General features: G+C 42.5%; 1 protein-coding gene across 1 annotated transcript in view; it reads right to left on the bottom strand.

Annotated features, from left to right (window-relative positions):
- Positions 1 to 23,320, bottom strand: part of lamb4 (laminin, beta 4) — a 102,488-nt gene that overhangs the window by 22,029 nt on the left and 57,139 nt on the right. The window contains exons 18-26 of the mRNA XM_068004823.1: positions 22,791 to 22,911; positions 19,091 to 19,268; positions 17,244 to 17,387; positions 13,086 to 13,317; positions 12,107 to 12,264; positions 8,043 to 8,267; positions 5,444 to 5,661; positions 5,069 to 5,165; positions 897 to 1,269 (exon numbers count right to left, since the gene is read on the bottom strand). Coding sequence (XP_067860924.1) covers positions 897 to 1,269; positions 5,069 to 5,165; positions 5,444 to 5,661; positions 8,043 to 8,267; positions 12,107 to 12,264; positions 13,086 to 13,317; positions 17,244 to 17,387; positions 19,091 to 19,268; positions 22,791 to 22,911 — 1,746 coding nt within the window. The remainder of the gene's footprint in view (positions 1 to 896; positions 1,270 to 5,068; positions 5,166 to 5,443; positions 5,662 to 8,042; positions 8,268 to 12,106; positions 12,265 to 13,085; positions 13,318 to 17,243; positions 17,388 to 19,090; positions 19,269 to 22,790; positions 22,912 to 23,320) is intronic.

Below are 23,320 nucleotides of genomic sequence, written 5' to 3'. Positions count from 1 at the left end.
GAGCTTGTCTGCAAAAATGCCAGCAAGTTTTTTGGTAGGAAGAATAAGAAGGCCACATACTTCTTGGATAACAAGAGTCTACATGGGATAGAGGAGCAAAGTGATCTAGGGGTACAGATACACAAATCACTAAGAGTAACGACGCAGGTTAATAAGGCCATAAAAAAGGCAAATCAAGCACTAAGGTTCATTTCCAGAGGGGTAGAATTGAAAAGAAGGATATAGAGGCATTGAAGAGAGTGCAAAAAAGATTGGCAAGGATGATACCAGAACTGAGAGGATATCCGTATCGTGAAAGGCTGAACAGGTTGGGGCTCTTTTCTCTAGAAAAGACAAGGCTGAGGGGGGACCTGATGGAGGTCTTTAAGATAATGAAAGGGTTTGATAGTGTAGACGCAGAGAAAATGTTTCCACTATAAGTCATAAGTATAAAATTGTTTCTAATACATCCAATAGGGAATTCAGGAGAAACTTCTTTACCCAAATAGTGGTAAGAATGTGGAACGCATTACCACAAGGAGTAGTTGAGGCAAATAGCATAGATGCATTTAAAGGAAAGCTAGATAAGCACATGAGGGAGAAAGGAATAGGAGGTTATCCTGATAGAGTTAGATGAAGTAGGGAGGGAGGAGGCTCGTATGGAGCATAAACACCGGCATAGACCAGTTGGGCCAAATGGCCTGTTTCTCTGCTGTACTTTCGATGAACTCGATGGAGTAGACAATTACTGTTTCTTACTCCCTGTTAAATTTAAAGGTAAGCCCGACATGCAGTAGATTTAAAATTGCATGCATCAATTGTCTGTTTGTCAGGGGCGGTAATGAAATGTCTTAAAACTTGATGGAGTAATCAATGAATACTTTCTCTGTGCAGTTGACTGAAACGGAGGACAGTACCTGATCTTTTCAAAATAGTCCTTTGTCTTTTCAAATGCATCAGGGGAAGCTGCTGAGCCATTTAGGATTTTGGCAACCTCAGCAATTTTCTTTTCTAGTTTTTTAAACCGTTCATCGAAGAAAGGCCCTAGTTTTTCTCCAGGCTCAGTGTTAGTCTTGTTGGACAGTCTTTCAACTCTCGGGATAATTGCACAGATCTCTTCATCCAGCAGCTTAAAGCAAGGGTGACACTGTGTGCATTTTGGAAACTCCTTGCAATAACCCCAGGCACATTTGTTGCAATGCTGCCCCGTTACACCATCACGGCAGTTACAGGCGCCTGTCGTCTTGTCGCAAGCAGGCCTTTCTGTTCCTCCAAAATTGCAGTTACAGGCTGCCAAGGGAATATTGAAAAAAAATGGTCAATTTTAAAACCTTCATGAGTGAAATGCTCACGAATAATGCTTTGAAACAGCATTACATTATACATTGATCATGATACTAAAAATCCACCATTTCGATTGGAGAAAACAGAATGAAAACGCATAACTGATGTCCATTTATCTTAGCCAATTAAAATTGAAAACAAATATGAGAATAACAGTACTCGTTAATGGCCACAATAAACTTAATCCCTATGAACAACGATATAAAATCATTCAATTTATATTTTCAGAGAAACATTTTCCTACTCTTCATACCTTATATCGAAGAGCCATTGTCCCACCTTACATATTGTTTACTCACCAGGAAACATCACTGGAAGAAAATGAAAGTAGGATAAAAGTGCATTTTATATCCATAAAAGATGCATATTGAGAGTTGTGATGTAAGGAACAATACTAGTGAGTGACACCATGTGGAATAAATCAGGAGGCCAGTAGGCTGTAAATGTGAGTGGATTACAAGGTCATGTCACGAATGTTGTGTTTTTCTCTCCACTGTTGCTCCAAGTTGTATATTCTGTTTATATCACTGGGGTTTTTGGAAGGAAAACTTTGCATGCTTTTGTTAAAAAAAAAAAATTTAATAGGAACTATTTTCTTTAAGCATAAATATGATATATAGTGATCCTGTTGTGATGTCATACAATGAGACTGGGGTAGGTTGGAGCTCTGGAAGGCTGTTACTTAGTTAGCACAGTGAATGTGAAGGTCAGCTATTGGGGTGAAGACAACAGAAGCCATTGTGAATCAGTCTTAGTAGAAATGAGTGACTGAACATGGATACATGGGGCTTTAGAGAGTGAGACATTGTGCATCTTGGCTGCTGCAACTTCAGACCTGCTGGTCAACAGTTGGTGTGGTCTCACTGGGTTGGAGGCTGAAGTACATTATAGGGAGCCAGCATGTTACATGGGGATGTGTTTGTAAGAGTTTAGGAACAGTATAATGTACTTTTATGTGTGATAAGTATATATTTCCAAAAGATGAACAACTCTATGACAAGAGATTGGACAACCAGCCATGACCAACCTTGACTGATGTGCCAAAGTATTATAATTCATGTTTTAGTCCATCTAGACTAGGATGGTAGACACAGATTTTGTTGGAGTGGAATGCTGAATCTCATGTGGGATAAGGCCAGCAGGATCTAGTGAGGTGAGTGCGCTTGCACAGACACACACTACCCACTTATTGATCAACAAGATCACTCTGCAGGAACATGTTGCTTGCTTATAGATTACAAGGCAAACTGCTTGAGAAATCCATAATAAAGCCTGCTCTGCCCAATGAAAGAAGGAGGTAGGGCAGCAGATGGCAGTGGAGAGCATTTTAAAGGTCAAGAAATAAGGGGCTCGATTTTCAAATGAAAGTCCAGGTGCGTTGGGGGCGGACGCCAGCAAAAATCGGTAAAATCCGGAGCGGGTAAGGAACCTGGCTCCAACCCACCGACTTCCATGTCTCACACAGACACATCTGTGTACACACGGGGTTCTGGAATCCGGCGGGACGATATTTAAAGAAGCAAATGTACCTCATTGAGGCACTAAAGGCACTTTATTTGTTACATAGTAGGTAGTTGCAACAATTTTCAACTTACCTGGGTGGCTTTCCCACGGCTTCCGATTCACGGAAGGGCCGGATCAGGCAAAAATAAACAAAATAAATTAAATAAAATAACATTTCACAAAGTTTAAAAAAATAAATAAACCTACCTTTCACACAATGTCACCTGCAGCCCCCTGCTCCGATGTCCGATATCTTCCCCTCCACCCCGATATCTCTTCTCCGATGTCTCCCCGCCCCCCCGATATCTCTTCTCCAGTGTCTCTTCTATGTCTCACCCTCTGATGTCTCTTCTCTGATGTCTCTTCTCTGATGTCTCTTCTCCGATGTCTCCTCCCTCCGACGATGTCCGATGTCCTCCCCCATTTTTGTCCCCCTTCCGATCTTTGCTCCCCCCTCCTCCGATCTTTGTGGCCCACCCTCCACTCTCTGTTCCAGCGCCCGATGACGTCTCTCTCTCTCTCTCTTTCTCCCCCCCCCACCTGCTGTCAATCAGGCTGGCTGCCGGGCGCAAAACCCAGAAACAAGATTAATGAGCATCAATTACCTCGCGATCGCGTGGGGAAAGTTTTAAGTTTTTTTATTTGGGTTTGCCGTGTGCCCATTGACCTTCCCCCCCACCCCCGCCACCCTTTTAAAATTGAGCCCAAGAGCTCAGTTTTATTAAATATGAAAGGTCCATAAACCAGTCTAAACTACAGAGAGATATATTCTGGACTCTGTTTGGAATACAATGTACTAGATAAATAGTGGGGTCATAAATATGATACATTTAAATATTTAAAACTCTGGACAAGAAAAGCTGTCTTATTTTGGAAATCACAATCTAGAAATTCTGTCAATGTTAAGCATCATTTCCTTATTTGGAGGGAAATGAAGAGGGGAAGCATGGCTTCAGGGAGACTATTCTATGTAGCTTTGGCTTATGACTGCCAGGTACCAACCACAGACTGAATCAGAACACAGGTACAATGAAGCTCTAGCTACAACCAGAATTATTATCAAAATACCATTGGAATCTCGATGCAGCACTTCACATATCTGAGTGAATGGGGGGCAGCCTTACACTAACTTTCCCACCCACTTCAGGACTTCCAGAATAATTGTCATCTGATAAATGATTTATAGCTTAGCCATGAAGAGAGACCTCAACATGCAAAATTGTAATGTATTTCTCTTCTCCACTGCTTGGCATATAACTGTTGGCACTTTGAGTGGACACGGTACTGCCCTGTGGCGCTTGTGCTTCACTTCAGGTTTCTGAAACCTAACCTTATCACTCTTTCCATGTGATTCTCTAGTGGACGGAGCAACTGTGCTGGCTGGCTGTGGGCTTTCACTGAGATCCTGATGCTGTTGACCTCTTGGGCTGTGCATTGCAAGGGATCTGCATTTGAATCAGCCATGTGCGGGACCATGGCGGCTGACTGGTGCTGCATGCTTTTGGCTATCTTCTCCCATGCCTGTAGAGAGGCAACTTCTATCCTAAGGTGTTTAAGCAACATGCTATTTTGTCTGGAGACAGTGGGCCTCATTATCAGCCAGTTACTCTGCTATTATCAGCAGTCACTCTTATAATGAAAAAGAGTAAGACACAAGCAGACAGAATGAAAGAAATGAAAGAATATGAAAGTTAGTCCTAATAATACTTTGTTTTTCAGATCAAGTTATAGTCCAGCAATTTTATTTTAAATTCACAAGCTTTCGGAGACTTCCTCCTTCCTCAGGTACATTTACCTGAGGAAGGAGGAAGTCTCCGAAAGCTTGTGAATTTAAAATAAAATTGCTGGACTATAACTTGGTGTTGTAAAATTGTTTACAATTGTTTTTCAGAGATATCATGATGATGACACTCTCTTCAATGCAGCTGTGGGAAAATGTGGAGCTTACTCAATATGTGTTGCTGGTTGGGACACATTGGCAGTCTGCCCCTTAAGTGTTAGTTACCCTGACCCTAATCTGACAGACAAATAAAACTTGGGAAATTAGTGGCAAAACTTGCACTGGTATAGGTTCTGCTAAAATACATTTCTTAAGCTCCCTGTTATTTACTCATAACAAAATTAATTAAAAATTCCCTTTTATATAATTTTTTTTGTTCCAAAAATGTCCAGAATGTTTGGCACCTTTCTAAACCTTTAGAACTACCTGTGAATAAGTATTGTGATAGAAACAGATACTCACGGTTACACTGCACTCTTGGATCTCCATGGTAATTATCCTGACATTCGGAGCATAGTCTTCCCCCATAGCCATCCTTGCACTGACATTGTCCAGTAAACTGAAAATTAAAAACTAGTTTAGAATGAGATGTAAAACACAGGTTCTTACATTGCCGGATGAATGGGTTATTGCTGGTGTGGTGATTCTAAATTGACCATTGATTAAATTGTTTCACCACTTATAAATGACAATGTCTCCCCCTGCTGGACTGAACTCTCATGCCCAACATTTTTCTTTTCAGTAATTGCTCTCAGCCTATGATTTTTTCAATGTTAGCATTTTTCACACTTTAAATGGAGTTGTATTTTTGATTAAATATGCTAATTTCCATCTTGCCTCGTCACATTGAGTGCTGACGGAGTTCCGAGGGTCACAATAACAAGGCTCACACCCTCTTCTACTGGGCAGATTCCAGAAATCCGGAGCACATTTCTCACAGTTACTCCCAATCACATAAGGTAAGCATGGGCAGTGACCAGTCGCTTGATCACACATACATAAACCATCAGGCAGACAGCGCCCCCTGTCGACTCCAATGCCATTGCAAGTACATTCTGAAACATAATTTAACGTCAGGATAGGTTAACATGTAAAGAAAGAACTTGCATTTATACAGAAAGGAAAGAAAAAAACCAAGGCACACATCTGTAGTGGCTTTCACGTCCTTTCACTATGTGCTTCACATCCCATGAATTACTTTTGTCGTATAGTCACTGTCATTATGTAGTCAATTTGCACAAAACACTTAAAATGTATGTAAAATTAATGTAGAAATGTATTCACACGAAGTATTGAAAAGTGTTACACAGCATTGTGGTTGGCTCAATACTAATCTTTTAAATGCAATTGAGCAATCAGGCTTGATTTGAGAACACTCTCTGGAAGCACATGGCACAATGTAAAAAAAATACTCATCTCTATCGGTAAATCAAAGGAATTCCCTGAGCTACTAATTAAAATGAAGTTTGGATCACCAGATAGTGATTGAAAACAAATACATAACTAATCTCTTTGTATCCCATGCCTGGGATTGAATATATTGTTTTACTGAAGACCTGAAACTTCAGTCAGACTTTCTGTGCTCAGTTTCCTGTTACAGGGCTCATTTGCTTTTTGTAGCCTCAGTTGTTCTCTACTTTCTCGTAGAACCTTTTTGTTACAGGTGCACTGATAGAATGGTTGCTGCTTAAAGTTTTACTCTCTAAAAGTTTTACGTACAATGAAATTTTTTTTTGGGTAGATCCAGATTATACCTCTCTTTCTAATTGCAGAAAGTACCTGAAGTCTTTAAACTCTCCTGTTAACAAAATGCATCAATACTGATTAAAGTCCAACAGTAAGGGAAAATAAGTTCTAAGTTCAAACTTCTGTAGAATGTTGCAAATCCAGTGTCACTATTAATTTCTTTGGCCTGGATTCTCCCTTGGTGGTGGGCAGCAAAAGACTATCGCAGAATCTGATTGTATTTTGCACTAATCGTGGTAACTATCAAAATAAAGTAACTGGGGTCAGTGTGCTGCTGGTGTTTAGACTAGAAACATGTCCAGCATTAATGCTGAAGGAAGGGCAGGAAAACCTCTGGTTGGGCTCAACCAGATGAAATGAACTGCAAAAATGAAACAGTAGGAATGGGTGGGTAGTTCCACCAAGCCATCCCACCATTGATGACCCAATTCTGCTCCTACTAGGAGTAACTCAGTACTATCAGAGTGCTACAGCCAAATCATAAACATTTTTTTAAAACATGGCTGGTATACTTCTCAAGAGGAAAATCTTGTTTGATGTTTTTTATCTTCAAATCTACTCTTCCTGATTCTCATGTCAGTACAATTGCCAATGTGCTCAATGTACTGTTTAATTTATAACATTAGACAGCATTATTCTCTAAAGGCCTGACAAAAACCGTTGGTGATATTAGCGGACAAACAATTAATGCATTGATGGCCTATTTCTCTGTCAGCTTTTTTAAATGAAGTGATAACTTATTTATTTCAAATGGGCTAATACCACGGTTAAAATAAGCAATAGAAAAATGCTACAGGTGCTAAGTGTTTTCTGCTGATATCACCAACATTAATTTCTAGGCTTAAATATTGCACTATCCAGTGTTGGCAATGCACCGTGCACTTTAGGACAATTTAAGCCTTTGATATCATTTTTTTGTAGTTTTATGTAAGCAGACATATTTTTAAACTTACATACTTATGTAACTATTATCAATAATGGAGCAAAATGAGAACAAAGTGTGGGTCGTATTTAGTGTACATGTCAAAGAAAGTGGGAAAATTCAGTGATTGTGTTTGTTCCTTTTTGTGGACGTGCTATATATATTTTACCTCATCATTAAAGACATCAACCTTTAGCGCTACAATGTTTAACTGCTAGGCAGAGGTTAAAAACTCATAGCAATCCAGCAGGTCGATGCTACCAAAACAATTAAATGGCCAATTAAATTGCAAATGTTGTAAATCCAATTGTCTACCATGTAGTTCTTAATAGCGATAGTGAAGATTTGCTCAGGTTTTCATGTGTTCAAAAAAAACCTCCTGGAGATGCGTCACGTTTCACCAGGTGAATATTGCAATTGGCTTGAGAAGTAGGGCAAGGCAGCACGAGGACTGAACAAGTAACCTGAACTTGTGGCAGGTTACCAGTTTGATGACTAGGTACTATAACAGGTTAACAGTGAAAAAACTAATTTCAATGCTGCTTCTAGCCCAGAAATCATGTTAGAACTCATATATTCTCACTGGGTGAGTTCTGTCAGCCGACAGTGACTGTTTGTTATTAGTTAACACAGCAACCAGTCAACGTTCACTCCAAAGCACAGGTTACTAAGATACTAGTGAAATTCTACCCTAATGCTGCCTTTAGGATGTATTGGGCTATAACTTGAGCACATGTATAATCTAGCTAAACTTCCTCAGAATCTTACGTCTACAATCCTTGTTCACAGCGGATCCGTGGTATCCTGGTTTGCAGAACTGGCAGTTTGATCCATAGGTATTATACAGGCATTTCAAACACTCCCCCGTCTGATGGTCACAAGCCTCTGGGTCTCTCCTGTCTATGTTATTGTTACAGCTGCAAGGCAAACAGTGATCTCCAATCCCTGTCAGAGTGGCGTAAAACCCAGGAGAACATTTCTCACAGTGGATTCCTGAACAGAAACACATAGCAATCTTAATACAACTCCAGTTCTACATTTGAACCAATCTACAGTGATAATGATATATGTCACCACGGTGATACTCCTAGATGTCAAATGAACCACTGACTAAATGCATTGTTCCAGTAAATAGAAATCCTACAAACTTATTAGTCTTGTGAAAATTAATAAGTTAGTGATTAGTTCATATCTAGCCCAGACAAATGGAACAAAAAAGTTTCCTTTTTCTTAAGGTTTTAAGTAAATTTAACAATAGGGTGAATTTTACCCAGCCACCTTTTGTTTTGTTTTTGAGGGGGTTTATCTCCCAATGAAGCCTTGCAGCTTGCCTTTGGACAGCGACAATGCAGTCTTTGGCCAGTGACTGGGAGACACACCGTAACAATTTAGATTGGCAGCTTTGTCTGATTTTTCCATCCCCTGCAGAGAGATGTCACAGCTGGTTGTGTAGTCAGATTGGAAACTGCAAAGAGTACAGAAATCAGATTTGTATACTTCCCCCTCCATGGCACTATCTGATCCCGGGCACACAGTGGGGACTTCATGGTTGATGGGTACGCAGGTTGGAAGTGGGACTAAAACACTGTAGTGCCAACTGTCTGACCCACACACTCCTGATGAGTGTGGCATTGTGAATTTACCCCTTTGTATTGGTGCTCCAGTGCACAATGCCACCATGCTACTCCTGCGTCACCTAACGACAAAACATCCACAATCCCCATGGATGAAATTAGGTGACATCTTTCAATCCAAGTAAAAGTCAGGTTCAAATTTCAGAGAGTATTGATTTTAGAAATAGTCATAATAAAACATAATAATTTTTATCATACATTTAAACTAATATGTTCATCTTAGTCTCTCAGCTATAACAACCACAAGATACTCAAATAGCAGACTGCAAAGACATTGGGCTCGATTTTACCGTCGGGTTTCCTGTGGGTTTCCAGCGGGGGGGCCCCGAAAATCCCGATATCCAGTCACGTGACCGGATCGCGCCACGATCCCGACCACTTCCGGGTTCCCCGATGACGTGCGGGGCTGCGTGCGCGGCCCCCGCTGGTGGGAATCCCGCAGGCAATTAAAGCCAGCGGGGTTCCACTTGAGTGTACTTACCTTGCTTGTTGTGGTCATTAAATGAGCTGAATCAGCTGTCAAAACAGGAAGTGTGGGATTTTACCTTCAACGCAGAGTGTTTCACACACTGGGGGAAACAGTCTCCCTCCAACCAGGCATGTTGCAGCCAGCAGCCTGTGGCAGCTGCCAAGGTGCACTCCACGGGGGTGGGTGGGGGGAGAGCCCTCACCCACGCAGGAGGCCACCGCGTCACATAGGGCAACCCCTGCCCCCCACCACCCCCTGCCAAGCCAGAGGACAGATCGACGCGAAACCGCAGCCCCAGTCCGAGGAACCACCCACCTACCCTGCACAACCCCTCAGACCAACACCTGCCAGATGGGTGGTGCGTGGACACCCTCGGAGGACGAACAGCATGACCAGCCCCAGCAGCCTCGCAGTCCACGCCGTCCGCCGCAGAGACGTGGAGCCCCCCAACACGGTGCTGTTGCACGCCCACCTGCACAGCAGGAGGGAGGGCAACCGCAGAGAGAGATGCGTCGCAGAGGGCACTACCCTCGCCACAGGGTCCACAGACCGAGGCGCAGCTCCCCGGACCTCTCCGAGCAGCAGTGCACACGGAGGCGTAGATTCACTCGACATGTAGTCGTGGAGATCTGCAGGCTCTTTCATGCCGAGCTGCTTCTGGCTGGCCCCAGCACCATCTGCTTACCTGTCGCTGCCAAAGTCACCACTGCCCTCCACAACTTCTCCTCCGCATCCTTCCAGGGTGCAGCCGGGTACACCGCCGATGTCTCTCAGTCGTCTGCGCGGAAGAGCCCTGCAAATACACCTGCACCTACTCGGCAGTAACACAATGGGTGGCATCAGTGGTGGGTCCTCATAGTGATACCCAGGAGCGGGCATTATTGGACACAACAGACAGGATTCGCGGAGACATGGCAGTGGTGGTGCCAATATAATGTGTGATGTTTGTTGCTCTGAAATTCAATATAGGTAACACCCATGGCAAACCCTCAGACACCCTTGTGCATCCCCTTCATGCTCACGACACGTTTGCCTTACGCTGCCTACTGCACATATGTGATGCATGCCCTGTGGCTGCAGCACAGGTGGTGGCAGGTTGAGTGAGGCTGGCCGTGAGGGAGATGCACGAGAGGGTGAGTATGGGATAGAGCCATGAGATTGTATGAGGATTGGGTTGCGTGTTAGTGGCGGGGTGAGTACTGGCGAGGTGAGTAGGTGCAGGTAAGATGAGGATGGGGTTTGAGTGGGTATGAGGGGTGATGTGACAGAGTAGTGTTGGCGGTGCCAAAGGAGATGTGGGGTGGGGGCAGTGTTGTGGCAGACGGAGTGTAGGGGAAAGACTACGTGTTCTCACTGTGGCTGACCTATTGCGGTCATTGGAGCGGCTCCTGCACTGTATGCAGGTGGGCGATATGTTGGTGGCGCAGGTGAGCCCCTCTGCCACCTCGAGCCAGGCCTTCTTGGTGGCAGAGGCAGGCCGCTTCCTCCCGCCCGCCGGGTGGAAGATCTCTGTCCTCCCCCTCCTCCTCACCCCATCTCATGATACCTGGAGTGAGGCATCATTAAACCTGGGAGCAGCCTTCCCCCTGGGCTGCTCCATGCTGTAATTTGTTCCATTGGTTGCAGCATCTGTCAGTGGAGGACTGCCCCTTTAACTAGAGAGCCTCCAGTTGACAGATCGTACTGCGCATGCGCAGCCCGCCCGACGCGCAGACCAGCAGCGCAGACCCCGGCGGAGCAGGTAAGTGATTCCAATTAGTGGATTGCCTGCTACGATCGCGCGGGCAACCCACTAATTTCACCGGGCGCGGAGGCCACGCACCCGAAACCCAACCCGCCGGAAACCCGCAGGCCTGCTAAAATCAGGCCCATTATCTCAGTAACCCCTGAGTATGGCTTATTTTGCCAACATTGTTGCAGCAAATCTATATTATGATATCTTAATAATAAGCCACACTATGAACTCGACCATTTCCTATTTCCCTTCTCCTCATAGCTATTCACACCAATGTGAATCTCTGTCAAGTGGAAGGCAGATACAGTCGTCAAGCTCCAACTTTACTTTTTGTGTTAATACAGTCTCTTTCATAACTACACTTGCTGGCCATAAATAAAGTGGTATCCAGATTTTTCTTAAATGCTAAGTAACCTCACAAGGCATCCCATCTCATGAACCAGTTGAGAACTGACAAAACTCATCACATATGTACTAGGTAGGTCTGACTGTAGAATCAGTGATGAAATACTGTAAGGTAAGTATCTTGCAGAAGCTACCCAATCGTATATTTGGTAAGATCAGTATGTAACTGAACCATTTAGACAGAAGGCCCAGTTCCAATTAGCTGATCTCACCTGAAGGGTTGGTCGGGTGCTACAATTGGCATCAGTGCCTTGAGATAGGGAGACTTATATCAGCCAGGATTCCTATTCTTGATCATTAATCAATGATTCTTGCTGGCAAGTGCACATGTGGGCATTTGAGTCCAGCTCAATTGTGGCCAAATAGTGTTCTGATACTTAAAGGTTAGGCTTACATGTGAATAATGCCACTTGGATAAGGCATCAGAGAGTGCTAAGCACCTGTGGAACTCCGAATGGGTCAGCGTATTCAGGAGAGGAAAACATGCACCTTACAAGTCACTTAGAAGATGACTTTTAAAGGCAATTAAACTATCTTGTCATGTTGTCAGCTTCTGTTAGGTAGAACACACTATGAATAATCTTCACACCTGTATAGCCTTCAAGGCAGTTGCAAACCAGTTGTACAGTTGTAGGGTCTTCATAACAAGAATGAGCGAAGTAGCGTCCATGGTTTGGAATGTCAGGGCACTGACATGGACGACAAGGTTCATTTAAAGTTGGGTTCCCATAGTAACCTTCACTACATCTGAAAAGACAGAAATGCAGTTTTAAATCACAAATCCCTAAAGGTTGATGATTAAGAACATTTGAAAACACCTACTATATTTATTAGTTTGGTTATCAATATGCCACAGAGCAAGGATAATCACAATAAAATTAACACTGATTTATCAGTACTGGTGGGCTAATGTTCCCAGGAAATTGGAATAGCCTTAAAACAGAAACATCCCAACAGCAAACAACTTTGCGAATGTTAGCAGCATGACTCCCAGCCCAACAGGACACATGATGTGCTGAATTCATCCTGCACGACTACCTTTTACTGACACAGTGTTCACTGTGAGGAGAAGCTCAGGCATTCACACTAAATCCTGCCGGGGGACAGGACATAAAGATCCAGCATTATAAGAATTAACTGTGAAAAAGTGAAAATATTTTGTTATCAGTATTGAAATTGGTCCAGCTGGGAGTAGAGCCGTCCCTTTTGGCATATGTATCAGAATTTCAGCCAAGATAAGAGCAATCTATCAGATAGTGTGCAGGTGTAATGCAAAGAAACCTGAACCTGGCACCTGAAGAATAACAACTAATTGCATATGCTTGACACACAACATTAGCACACTGAGACTGGCAGTCTTGTGTCATTTATGATATTGATAGCAGGCACCATTTACTGACCACTACTATTCCTGTTCTAAGGCATCATATGTAATTATGATTTCCACCACATCAAAAACAATCCACTTACAAACAGATACAGCTGACATTAGTCCTTGTATTTATAATATATAATTAATGTTAACATTGTTGATGTTTTATTAATGATTAAGAACAAAATGTTCATACCGCTCACAGTTATTTCCGGTGGTAAATGCTCTACAGTTCTGACATGCACCTGTCTGAGGATCACAATGCTCAGAATAGCCATTACACTGACACGGCCGACAAGTAGGGAATCCATAATATCCAGGTCGACAGTGATCACAGGCACGGCCAACGATATCTCTACGGCAACCACATTGTCCAGCTCGCTGATCGCAGATTGAATCAACGGATCCTTGACGGTCACAATAACAGGCTGGAAGAGGAAAGTTTAACAAACACAAAGTTGTATTAAATTCCGATCAATGGATAAAAAAGCAGCACACAAGGGCAAGAGCTAACACCTCAGATTAAAAGACTCTTTCAGTACCTTGTTCTACCAACAATAATATTTCATTTCAAATTCTTAAAGCTGCTAACATTGTCATTTTCTTTTTAAGTCACAACGGCATTAGGATCACTTTAATGTGGCTAAACCGCAAGGCCGCTGGTCTGACAGAAATCACGGAACTAAGCTGCTTATTTGTCAAAGACACCAGATACGCTGAACTCGGTGAAAGCCCAGGTCACTACTTCACATTCTGTTCAAGGACAATACAAACATTGACGTTTAGCAGGAGTTACTGCTGTAAGAAATGATAAGGAAGGGCAAGTTTTATTTTCTCACAGTAACATTTCAGACGCCCTAAAATTAGTTTCTACATCAAAGACTTGGTGAGTTTTAAACAATACCTAGCTGCCAGCATTGATTTTTAATTCATGTTGCGAGTTAATTTTATATAAAAAAAGAGTGCTGTACTAGGGACAGATGTAAGAATAATGTACAGAGAAAAATTTCCCCAAAGATCTCGTTTGTGACATTAGCAATTTCAAGTGAGAGAGGACATGTTGCATGTTTTGAGCTGCAGGAGTGAAAAATGGGTTATGCCAAAGAATGTATTTTTCATGTGATTATTGGTAATGGCCTCTTCCAACACAGCATGCTTCCACTGAACTGTGTTCATAGGCTGATGAGGAAAACAATTGACTTCTGCCAATGGATGGGTACAGCTTTGAGGAAGTCTGAGAGCTGATATATTGTGGAACCTCCAGATAACCTAGGAAAACACTGGCAGTAGCAGCAGTACCAGTACAGTATCAGAAAGAGGACACAGTGGAGGCTTGTGATGTGGAGGGGTCAATGGATCACTATGAAAAATGTTTCAGCATAAAGAGACAATGAACTTGCTCAAAATCATTCTCAAACTTAAATTATTTTAAAATTATCTTTATGAATTAAAACAGAATTTTTTGTTTGTTTGGGAAAGTATCAGGAGCCAGAATTATCATGTTTATTTTCCTCTTGCAATGATGCATTTCAGCACATTTTACATTAATGCATAATTGGGCTGTAAACAAATGGAAAAGGTAAACAAAGGCAGTGTCCTGGAGTTTGCCTTTCAGGAAAAGAGACGAGCACATGGTGTTTGAAATACATGCTTGTTAATACTTGAGCACAAAATGTTCCCAGATCAATATACACACAGTGTACTCCAGAGAAAAAGAATTACAGCACCTGTCAGAACATGAAGGTAATAACAGCCCACTGAAAAGATCTGTGTGCTTTCTTACTTCACCTCATAGGATCAATTGAGTACACCTAATCAATTATTCACTGAGACAACAAATTAAAGTGTATTTTTGAAATTGCAGTTTATGACCCATATTTGCAGCATATGTTACAGTTACAAGTAAAGAATCAGATTTGACAGTGGCACAAGGACAAAAGAGGACACATAATAACAAATTCCAAGGTAAAAGAATAGATAAGGGGTAAATTTCTCAAATCAAGCAAAGCGCAGGTTTGTATTCAGGTTTAGACTCAGGTTTACTTAGATAAGTAGTGATGCACCATCATGATAATTTAGGGAGTATAGAAAGTAACATTCTATAGAGGATTAATGGAAAATGAAATACACCAAACTATGGGAAAGAAAAATTGGATAGGGCCTATTTTTGGGCGCGGGTAGTGTGATCCGCTATTACCCTGTGCCCAATGGCCCCTGCGCAGACAGGACAAGACTTTCACCTTCAAGCAGCGTTCCGAGTCAGCGTTGACATGAGGATTCAATGCAATTCACACTTTTCACCAGCAGGTGGAGCCCCAATCTCTTAAAGGCAGGCTATCTTTTAAAAATCTCTTAAAGGTAGCTGGTACCTGTTATTTTCTGAAAATAACAATCTACTGACTGCATGGAGTCTGAACGGAGCTCAGACATCATACATGCGAAACACAGATGCAACTCCCGTCCCTATGTTTACAAACAGATGAGTTATGTTAAAACATTGAATAAAGGTTGCGCACTACTAAATCCCACATCCTCCAATATGCATGCCAGACCTCACCAATCTGCCTATCTGAGTTTGTACCAGGCCTGTGAGATTGCGCGTACCAAGGTTCTCTGCTGATGCATTAGAGACTTTGGCATAAGAGGTGCACAGAAGGAGGGACATCCTATATCTGCAGTGGGGTGGGGTGGGTGGCGGTGGCAAGAGGCCCTCCAGACATATACCCAAAAGACAGGGGGAGGCAATGGGGGACGAAGTCAATGCCAGGCGCACAGCATCGTGAATGTGGATGCAGTGCAGGGAGAACTTCAATGCTTTGACATGAGTGGTCAAGGTGAGTGAGGTCAACTGTCAAGCGGCATCTCCTACCAACTACACCACCAGCCACATCCACTGCTCCACGCACTACACCCCTATCACCCACATACCAACAAACTCTTTCCATCAGTACTCAACTCTTCCAATCAGATGCTTCCTCTCACCCTTACACATTACCACTGTTGCAAGCCACCCACCTGCAACTCACAGGCAACACACACAGGCAGCTATTCAACCATGACAGGCACATTACCCAGACACACATCCCGCTTTCTTGCAGGAGAAGGTGGCGCATATCAGGAGGCAGCAAGTGGCAGTGACATTTAGCCCCTTGAGCCTGTTGTGCCATTCAATGAGATCATGGTGGACCTGTGACCTAACTCCATGTACCCGCCTTAGCCTCATATCCCTTAATACCCTTCGTTGACAGAAAACTATCAATCTCAGATTTAGAATTCACAATTGAGCTAGCATCAACTGCCGTTTGTAGAAAAGCGTTCCAAACTCTTCCCACCCTTTGCGTGTAGAAGCATTTCCTAACTTCACTCCTGCACGTCCTGGCTCTAAATGTTAGGCCATGTCCTCTAGTCCTATTATTCAAGTATAGGAAACAGTTACAAATGTCTCTGCAGCTAGAAGCAATAATCCAGCCACTAACCTGTAAATTCTGTATGGTCCCTTTAAATAACACTGGTGGGGGTCCTCCAGGCATTCTAAGACACGTTCAGATGGTCGGAGTTAAGACTGTGCGTTGAGTTGAGCATTAAGTCCCAAAATGGTGTCTGTCACTTTAAATCAGTGTTGCACACTAATTGTATCCATTTTCTCCCTACTTTATATGCTTCCGGTGTTCGGTATTTGTGCATGGGTTAACTCTTGTACCAAGATGGCGTCCGGCGCAAGTCATGCTGGAAACGTGCGTGCGCAGCCAAGATGCCATCTTGGATGTCAGAGAGGCTGTGTAGCGCCGAAACAACAGGTGCTACACGGCCTAATTTAGCGCCCACTGATAGCAATTGGGTTGTGTCCACAAGAAAGTACCACACAATGCCCGGTGTAAAGCATGTTTTAATTTCACAGAAAGCAATGTCAGTTGCATTCCCTGAAATCACACAGACGAATTGCCGCTAAACAGCTGTTACCTTAGAGAAACTGTATCAGTATAATTGGCCAATATTAAAAGAAATGAAAAATGCAAAGCCATATTTATTATAATACAAGAAGAACAATGAAAATATCATTATGGTTAGAGCTGATCTTTGTCAATACAGGAAATACCTGCAAGTTGGAAGCAGTTTGAATAGTTAAAGGAAGCTTCGTTTGATCTTATTTTAATAATTTTAGCAGTATTGTATGCGGAACAAGCTAAAGCAAGAAAAAGTTTGCATTCAAACACTTCATTCGATGACCATATGTTTCAATAGATTTAAATAAGCATCTGTGCATACCATATACAATCAAATAACTTTTAAAAATTGATCATACTTGCCTTTTTCTTAACCCTGCCCACTCACACTGTGATAGTGACTGACTTACCTGAACAACCGTTGGCACCAAATCCATATAATCCTGGTGCACAGGAGTCACAGCATCGTCCAATCGCACCAGGCTTACACTGGCACTGACCGTCAAACTTATTACAGATGGGACTGACAGACCCCTGAGGATTACAGCGGCAGGCTGGGGGATATATGTAAGGAACTCCATTCAGTTAGCAGGAAATGATCACAACTATTACAACTACGGAATGCAGAACTCAATTATATTACGCCCGAAATCAGAAAATTCAGACCAAATTGTAGCACTTTACGTTGTTAATGCGTTAAATTGTTCCTCCCCCCCCCCCCCACCACCCCCCCCCACCAAATTTCCCTCCTTTTCTCACCTCTTCCTGAAGCACTGGGGTCAATTTTAACCTAACCTGTTCTTTGGGAAATTGACTGGATCGGGTACGATGCTGGATTTACACCGTACCCGTTTTACTCTCCACTGAAGTCAATGGACAGTAATATTGGGCAAAGTGGAAAGCCGATTTTCCACCTGATCCCGTGGGTTTCCCACCTGGCGAGTTAGGTTAAAATTACCAATGAGTGTTGCTGGGTATGGAACCGCGGCTGCCTGTCGTCCTCTGGTACCTCACCACTGTGCCCATTTTTCATGTATGAGCTTAGATAGTGAGTGTCAGTGGTTGGCTACATAGCCAAGCCTGATCCTGCCTTTGCCAATTATTCACGCGTGCACATTTTCCGGCTGGATTTACTGAACAGAGATTAAGAATGAGAATCATGGCTAATTTACCCCACCCTAGTCCAGTAGCACCTGGATCGCTGGCCTGGCTGAGATTGACTAACTCAGCACAGACCTTGGACTGAACTTCACACCTTCTGCTCTGTATGATTAAATGTTATACCAACCCGTACCTTTATCTGCTAATTGATTGGGTGGGGGCTGTGCATTCTAAACTTTAATTTATCAGCTAATTTGACTTTTTATAAATATACAGTGGAGTGCTGACATTTTTCACCAAGGTTATTCAGATATGTAAATTGTTCAATGTAATTCTCCAAATTGTCAGGAAATGCTGTTTGCATGGTATTCAAACAAAATGTTTTCCAGGAACAGCCATGGTTTTGCAGTTTAATGTTTCATGAAAATTTACCCCACCCTAGTCCAGTAGCACCTGGATCGCTGGCCTGGCTGAGATTGACTAACTCAGCACAGACCTTGGACTGAACTTCACACCTTCTGCTCTGTATGATTAAATGTTATTCCAACCCGTACCTTTATCTGCTAATTGATTGGGTGGGGGCTGTGCATTCTAAACTTTAATTTATCAGCTAATTTGACTTTTTATAAATATACAGTGGAGTGCTGACATTTTTCACCAAGGTTATTCAGATATGTAAATTGTTCAATGTAATTCTCCAAATTGTCAGGAAATGCTGTTTGCATGGTATTCAAACAAAATGTTTTCCAGGAACAGCCATGGTTTTGCAGTTTAATGTTTCATGAATTCCTCATAAATACAAACTGCGATTATGTAGACATGTTATTGTAGTTCAGCCCCTCAAAAAGCTGCTATTTTGTGTCTCTCTGTGCAGGAACTTGGCTACCATTGTCAATTAAGGAAATATCAATGAGAGACTTCATGGGGATTCCTACTGAGCAGCATCTGGAGTAGCGCTGGATGCTGATCAGGTCATTTCTGTGCTTGAATATGTCAGTATTGACTTGGTATGGCCATCTTTTGAGCTGAATTTGCCAGTTCAGCGCATGTCATGTGGTGCAGTAAATATCTTTAAATAAATCAATGGTTTTGTTTCCATTGTAGCATCTAGAACTTGTACAGTGCCAGTTTCTTCCTCAGAGCCTCTTGTACTCACCAACGGCTCCATTGTGGATCCGAGCAGACATGCTGGCTATGAGTCTCTCACACACTTCTGGTATGGTCTGGGGCCCCACTTGAGAGGCAACCTCAACACATTGATATCGTCTGTACTCATCCAAATCTGTTTGACTGCAGAAATCCACCAGAGAGTTAATCCTTGGAATCAGACCCAGCTAATGGCAAAAGAAAAAAAAATCTCTTCATTAATCAAAAGTGCTCAGTGATTTGTGGAGCAGGTCTGAGGGAAAACATAGAAAATAGGAGCAGGAGCCTGCACCGCCATTCACTATGATCATGGCTGATCCTCTATCTCAATACCATATTCCCGCTCTCTCCCCATACCCCTTGATGCCTTTTGTGTCTAGAAATGTCCTGCCCCGTATCCTGAGACTGTGACCCCTTGTTCTGGAGCCCCCAGCCAGGGGAAACATTCTCCCTGCATCCAATCTGTCTAGTCCTGTCAGAATTTTATATGTTTCAATAAGATCCCCTCTCATTCTTCTAAACTCTAGTAAGTACAGGGCCGAGACGACCCAAACTCTCCTCATATGACAGTCCTGCCATTCCCAGGAATCAGTCGGGTGAACCTTCACTGCACTCCCTCTATGACAAGTATATCCTTTCTTAGGTAACGAGACCAAAACTGCACACAATACTCCAGGTGTGGTCTCACCAAGGCCCTGTATAACTGCAGTAAGACATCCTTGCTCCTGTACTCAAATCCTCTTGCAATGAAGGCCAACATACCATTTGCCTTCCTAACTGCTTGCTGCACCTGCATGTTGGCTTTCAGTGACCGGTGTACAAGGACACCCAGGTCCCTTTGTACATCAACATTTCCCAATCTATCACCATTTAAATAATACTCTGCCTTTCTGTTTTTCCTTCCGAAGTGGATAACTTCACATTTAACCACATTATACTGCATCTGCCATGTATTTGCCCACTCACTCAACTTGTCTAAGTCACCTTGAAGCCTCTTTGCACCCTCTTCACAACTCACGATCCCACCTAGTTTTGTGTCGTCAGCAAACTTGGAAATATTACATTTGGTTCCCTCATCCAAATCATTAATAAATATTGTGAATAGCTGGGGCCCAAGCACTGATCCCTGCGGTACCCCACTAGTCACTGCCTGCCACCCGGAAAAAGACCGTTTATTCCTACTCTCTGTTTCCTGTCTGTTAACCAATTTTCAATCCATGCCAGTATATTACCACCAATCCCATGTGCTTTAATTTTGCATACTAACCTCTTATGTGGGACTTTATCAAGGCCTTCTGAAAATCCAAGTACAGTACATCCACTGGTTCTCCCTTGTCTATTCTATCAGTTACATCCTCAAAAAACTCCAGTAGGTTTGTCAAACATGATTTCCCTTTCATAAATCCATGTTGACTTTGTCTAATCCCATTGATATTTTCTAAGTGTCCTGTTATCACATCCTTTATAATAGACTCTAGCATTTTCTCTACTACTGATGTTAGGCTAACCGGTCTGTCGTTCCCTGTTTTCTCTCCCTCCTTTTTTAAATAGTGGGGTTACATTTGCCACCCTCCAATCTGCAGGAATTGTTCCATAATCTATAGAATTTTGGAAGATGACAACTAATGCATCCACTATTTCCATGGCTACCTCTTTTAGTACTCTGGGATGCAGATTATCAGGCCTTGGGGATTTATCGGCTTTCAGTCCCAGTAATTTCTCCACCACTATTTTTTTTACTAATACTCATTTCCTTTAATTCTTCCTTCTCACTAGTCCCTTGGTTCCCTAGCATTTCTGGGAAGTTATTTGTGTCCTCTTCTGTGAAGACAGAACCAAAGTATTTGTTTAATTGCTGTGCCATTTCCTTGTTCCCCATCATAAATTCTCCTGTTTCTGACTGTAAGGGACCTACATTTGTCTTCATTAATCTTTTCTTTACATGACTCCTCTTTGGATCTAATACTATCCTTAATTTATTTTGTTAGCCATGGTTGGGCCACTTTTCCTTTTGTGTTTTTGCGCCAGAAAGGAATGTATAATTGTTGCAATTCATGCATTCGTTCCTTAAATGTTAGCCATTGCCTATCCACCATCATGCCTTTTAATGAAGCTTCCCAATCTATTATAGCCAACTCACTCCTCATACCTTTGTAGGGAACTGAGCCCTAACATAACATGGAGACCCCAGTGCAGTGTTAGAGAGATTCTGTCTACCTATCCTGGTTAGCAATAAAGATCCCATGGCACTAATCCAAATAATAGGGAAAAATCCCATGACAGTACTCTTCAGTGGCTGGAGTCATACTTGGCACCAAGGAAGATGGTTGTGGTTGCTGGAGGCCAATCATCTCAGTCACAGGACATCGCTGCAGGAGTTCCTCAGAGCAGCGTTCTAGGCACAACTATCTTCAGCTGCTTCATCAATGATCTTCCCTCCATCATAAGGTCAGAAATGGGGCTGTTTGCTGATGATTGTACAGTATTCAGCTCCATTTGAATTCTTCATATCATGAAGCAGTCCATGCCCGCATGCAGCAAGACCTGAACAACATCCAGGCTTGGGCTGATAAGTGGCAAGTAACATTTGTGCCATACAACTGCCAGGCAATGACCATCTCCAACAAGAGGGAGCTTAACCACCCCCATGTCATTCAATGACATTACCATCGCTGAATCCCCCACCATCAACATCCTGTGTCACCACTGACACAGAAATGCAACTGGACCAACCACATAAATGCCATAGCTACAAGAGCAGGTCAGAGGCTGGGTATTCTGCGATGAGTGGCTCGTCTGCTGACTACCCAAATCCTCTCCACCACCTACAAGGCCTTGCCAGTGACACCCATAACCCGAGAATGAAAAAAAAATGCTGAAATGTATTATTTTTATTGAACTTCAACTGTGCCAATTACAGTATTGATATTTCTAATGCCACACTCTGTGTACTGTGTATATGAATAGTAAAAATGCTGGTCATGGCCACTGGTTTGCGATTGTCATGGAAAATTGACTAAATCATAGACTGTGGTTCTCAAAAATGTGGTAAAAATCCCAGAAATTAACATTAAAAAAAGAAATTCATGTAAAAAATGGAATGTGACCAGATACCATCCAACAGCGATGTGTTTGTCCGAAATTCCTATCTGCTATTTTTACGGAGGCATTAAAATGAGCTAACCCCTCAGTTAAAATAGACAATGAAATACACTAAACAAGTATCTATTAGTACTGAGAATAGCAATTTCTAGGTTAAATTGATAAGCAAGTTGTGTGAAACCTAAAGGTTTCCTCTCACTATCAGTTAATATTACATGTCATGAACTACTGTCTCTACTAACCTAATGGCAAAGACAAATTCCTGATTTTCCACTTTTTTTGTGTGTTATATATATATATAAATATATGACAACCTTGAATCTCTGAGATTAAGCAATCTAACAGATTGACCTTAAGAGCTAATTGATTTTGCCAAAAATCATTTCACCGGGCTCCAATGTACTGCTTAAGGAAGCCCAATTATAAAGGTAATTGGATAATATAACACATGTTTACTATGTGTATAACCTAGTCACCCCTTCCGTAATCAGTGTCTCCTGGTAACATTTTCAACATCATCAGAATTTAAAAACAGCCAGTGCTATGATGTTGCCACTTCATGAATACACACAAAGTGCAATAACAAGAAGATCTAGCTCTGCACTTACAGAATCAATCAAGATGTGATTGCTGGGCTGCCTGTTAGGAGCAGGAAACCGATTGAAGTAAATCTCCACGATATAGCGTACTTCAGGCTCCAGGCATATGGGGGAGCTAAGAAATGCAATCCTGTTTATGGAGAAACACAAAGCAATAATTAGGTCAGAGTGCCTGTAACAATACTGCGTATTGTTCAATATGATTAGCCACGCAGCTTAAACAATCTCATTGTTTACATGGTTTATTACTTCAGGTGCACGATAAAAACATGCTTTTCTAATGTACTGTTCAAATTCCTGTATTTGATTCCATCCCTCTCCCTGGCCACTGTCTCAGGCTGAACCAGACTCTTCGCAAACTTGGCGTCCTATTTGTTCCTGAGCTTAGCTGAGTGCCTGAGTTCCCCCTGAGTTTTCGGGAGTGAATCCATCACATCACCTTATGTGGTATTATGCCTTACGGATCAGGATCAGGTTGACTCCCTGGAATATTAATGCACTACAATGGGGGGAATAGGTGGAGAAAAATCAATAACTTA

The sequence above is a fragment of the Heptranchias perlo genome, chromosome 24, assembly GCF_035084215.1.
Source record: "Heptranchias perlo isolate sHepPer1 chromosome 24, sHepPer1.hap1, whole genome shotgun sequence".
In the NCBI taxonomy this organism is placed as follows: domain Eukaryota; kingdom Metazoa; phylum Chordata; class Chondrichthyes; order Hexanchiformes; family Hexanchidae; genus Heptranchias; species Heptranchias perlo.
This window is presented reverse-complemented; position numbering and strand designations above follow the sequence as displayed.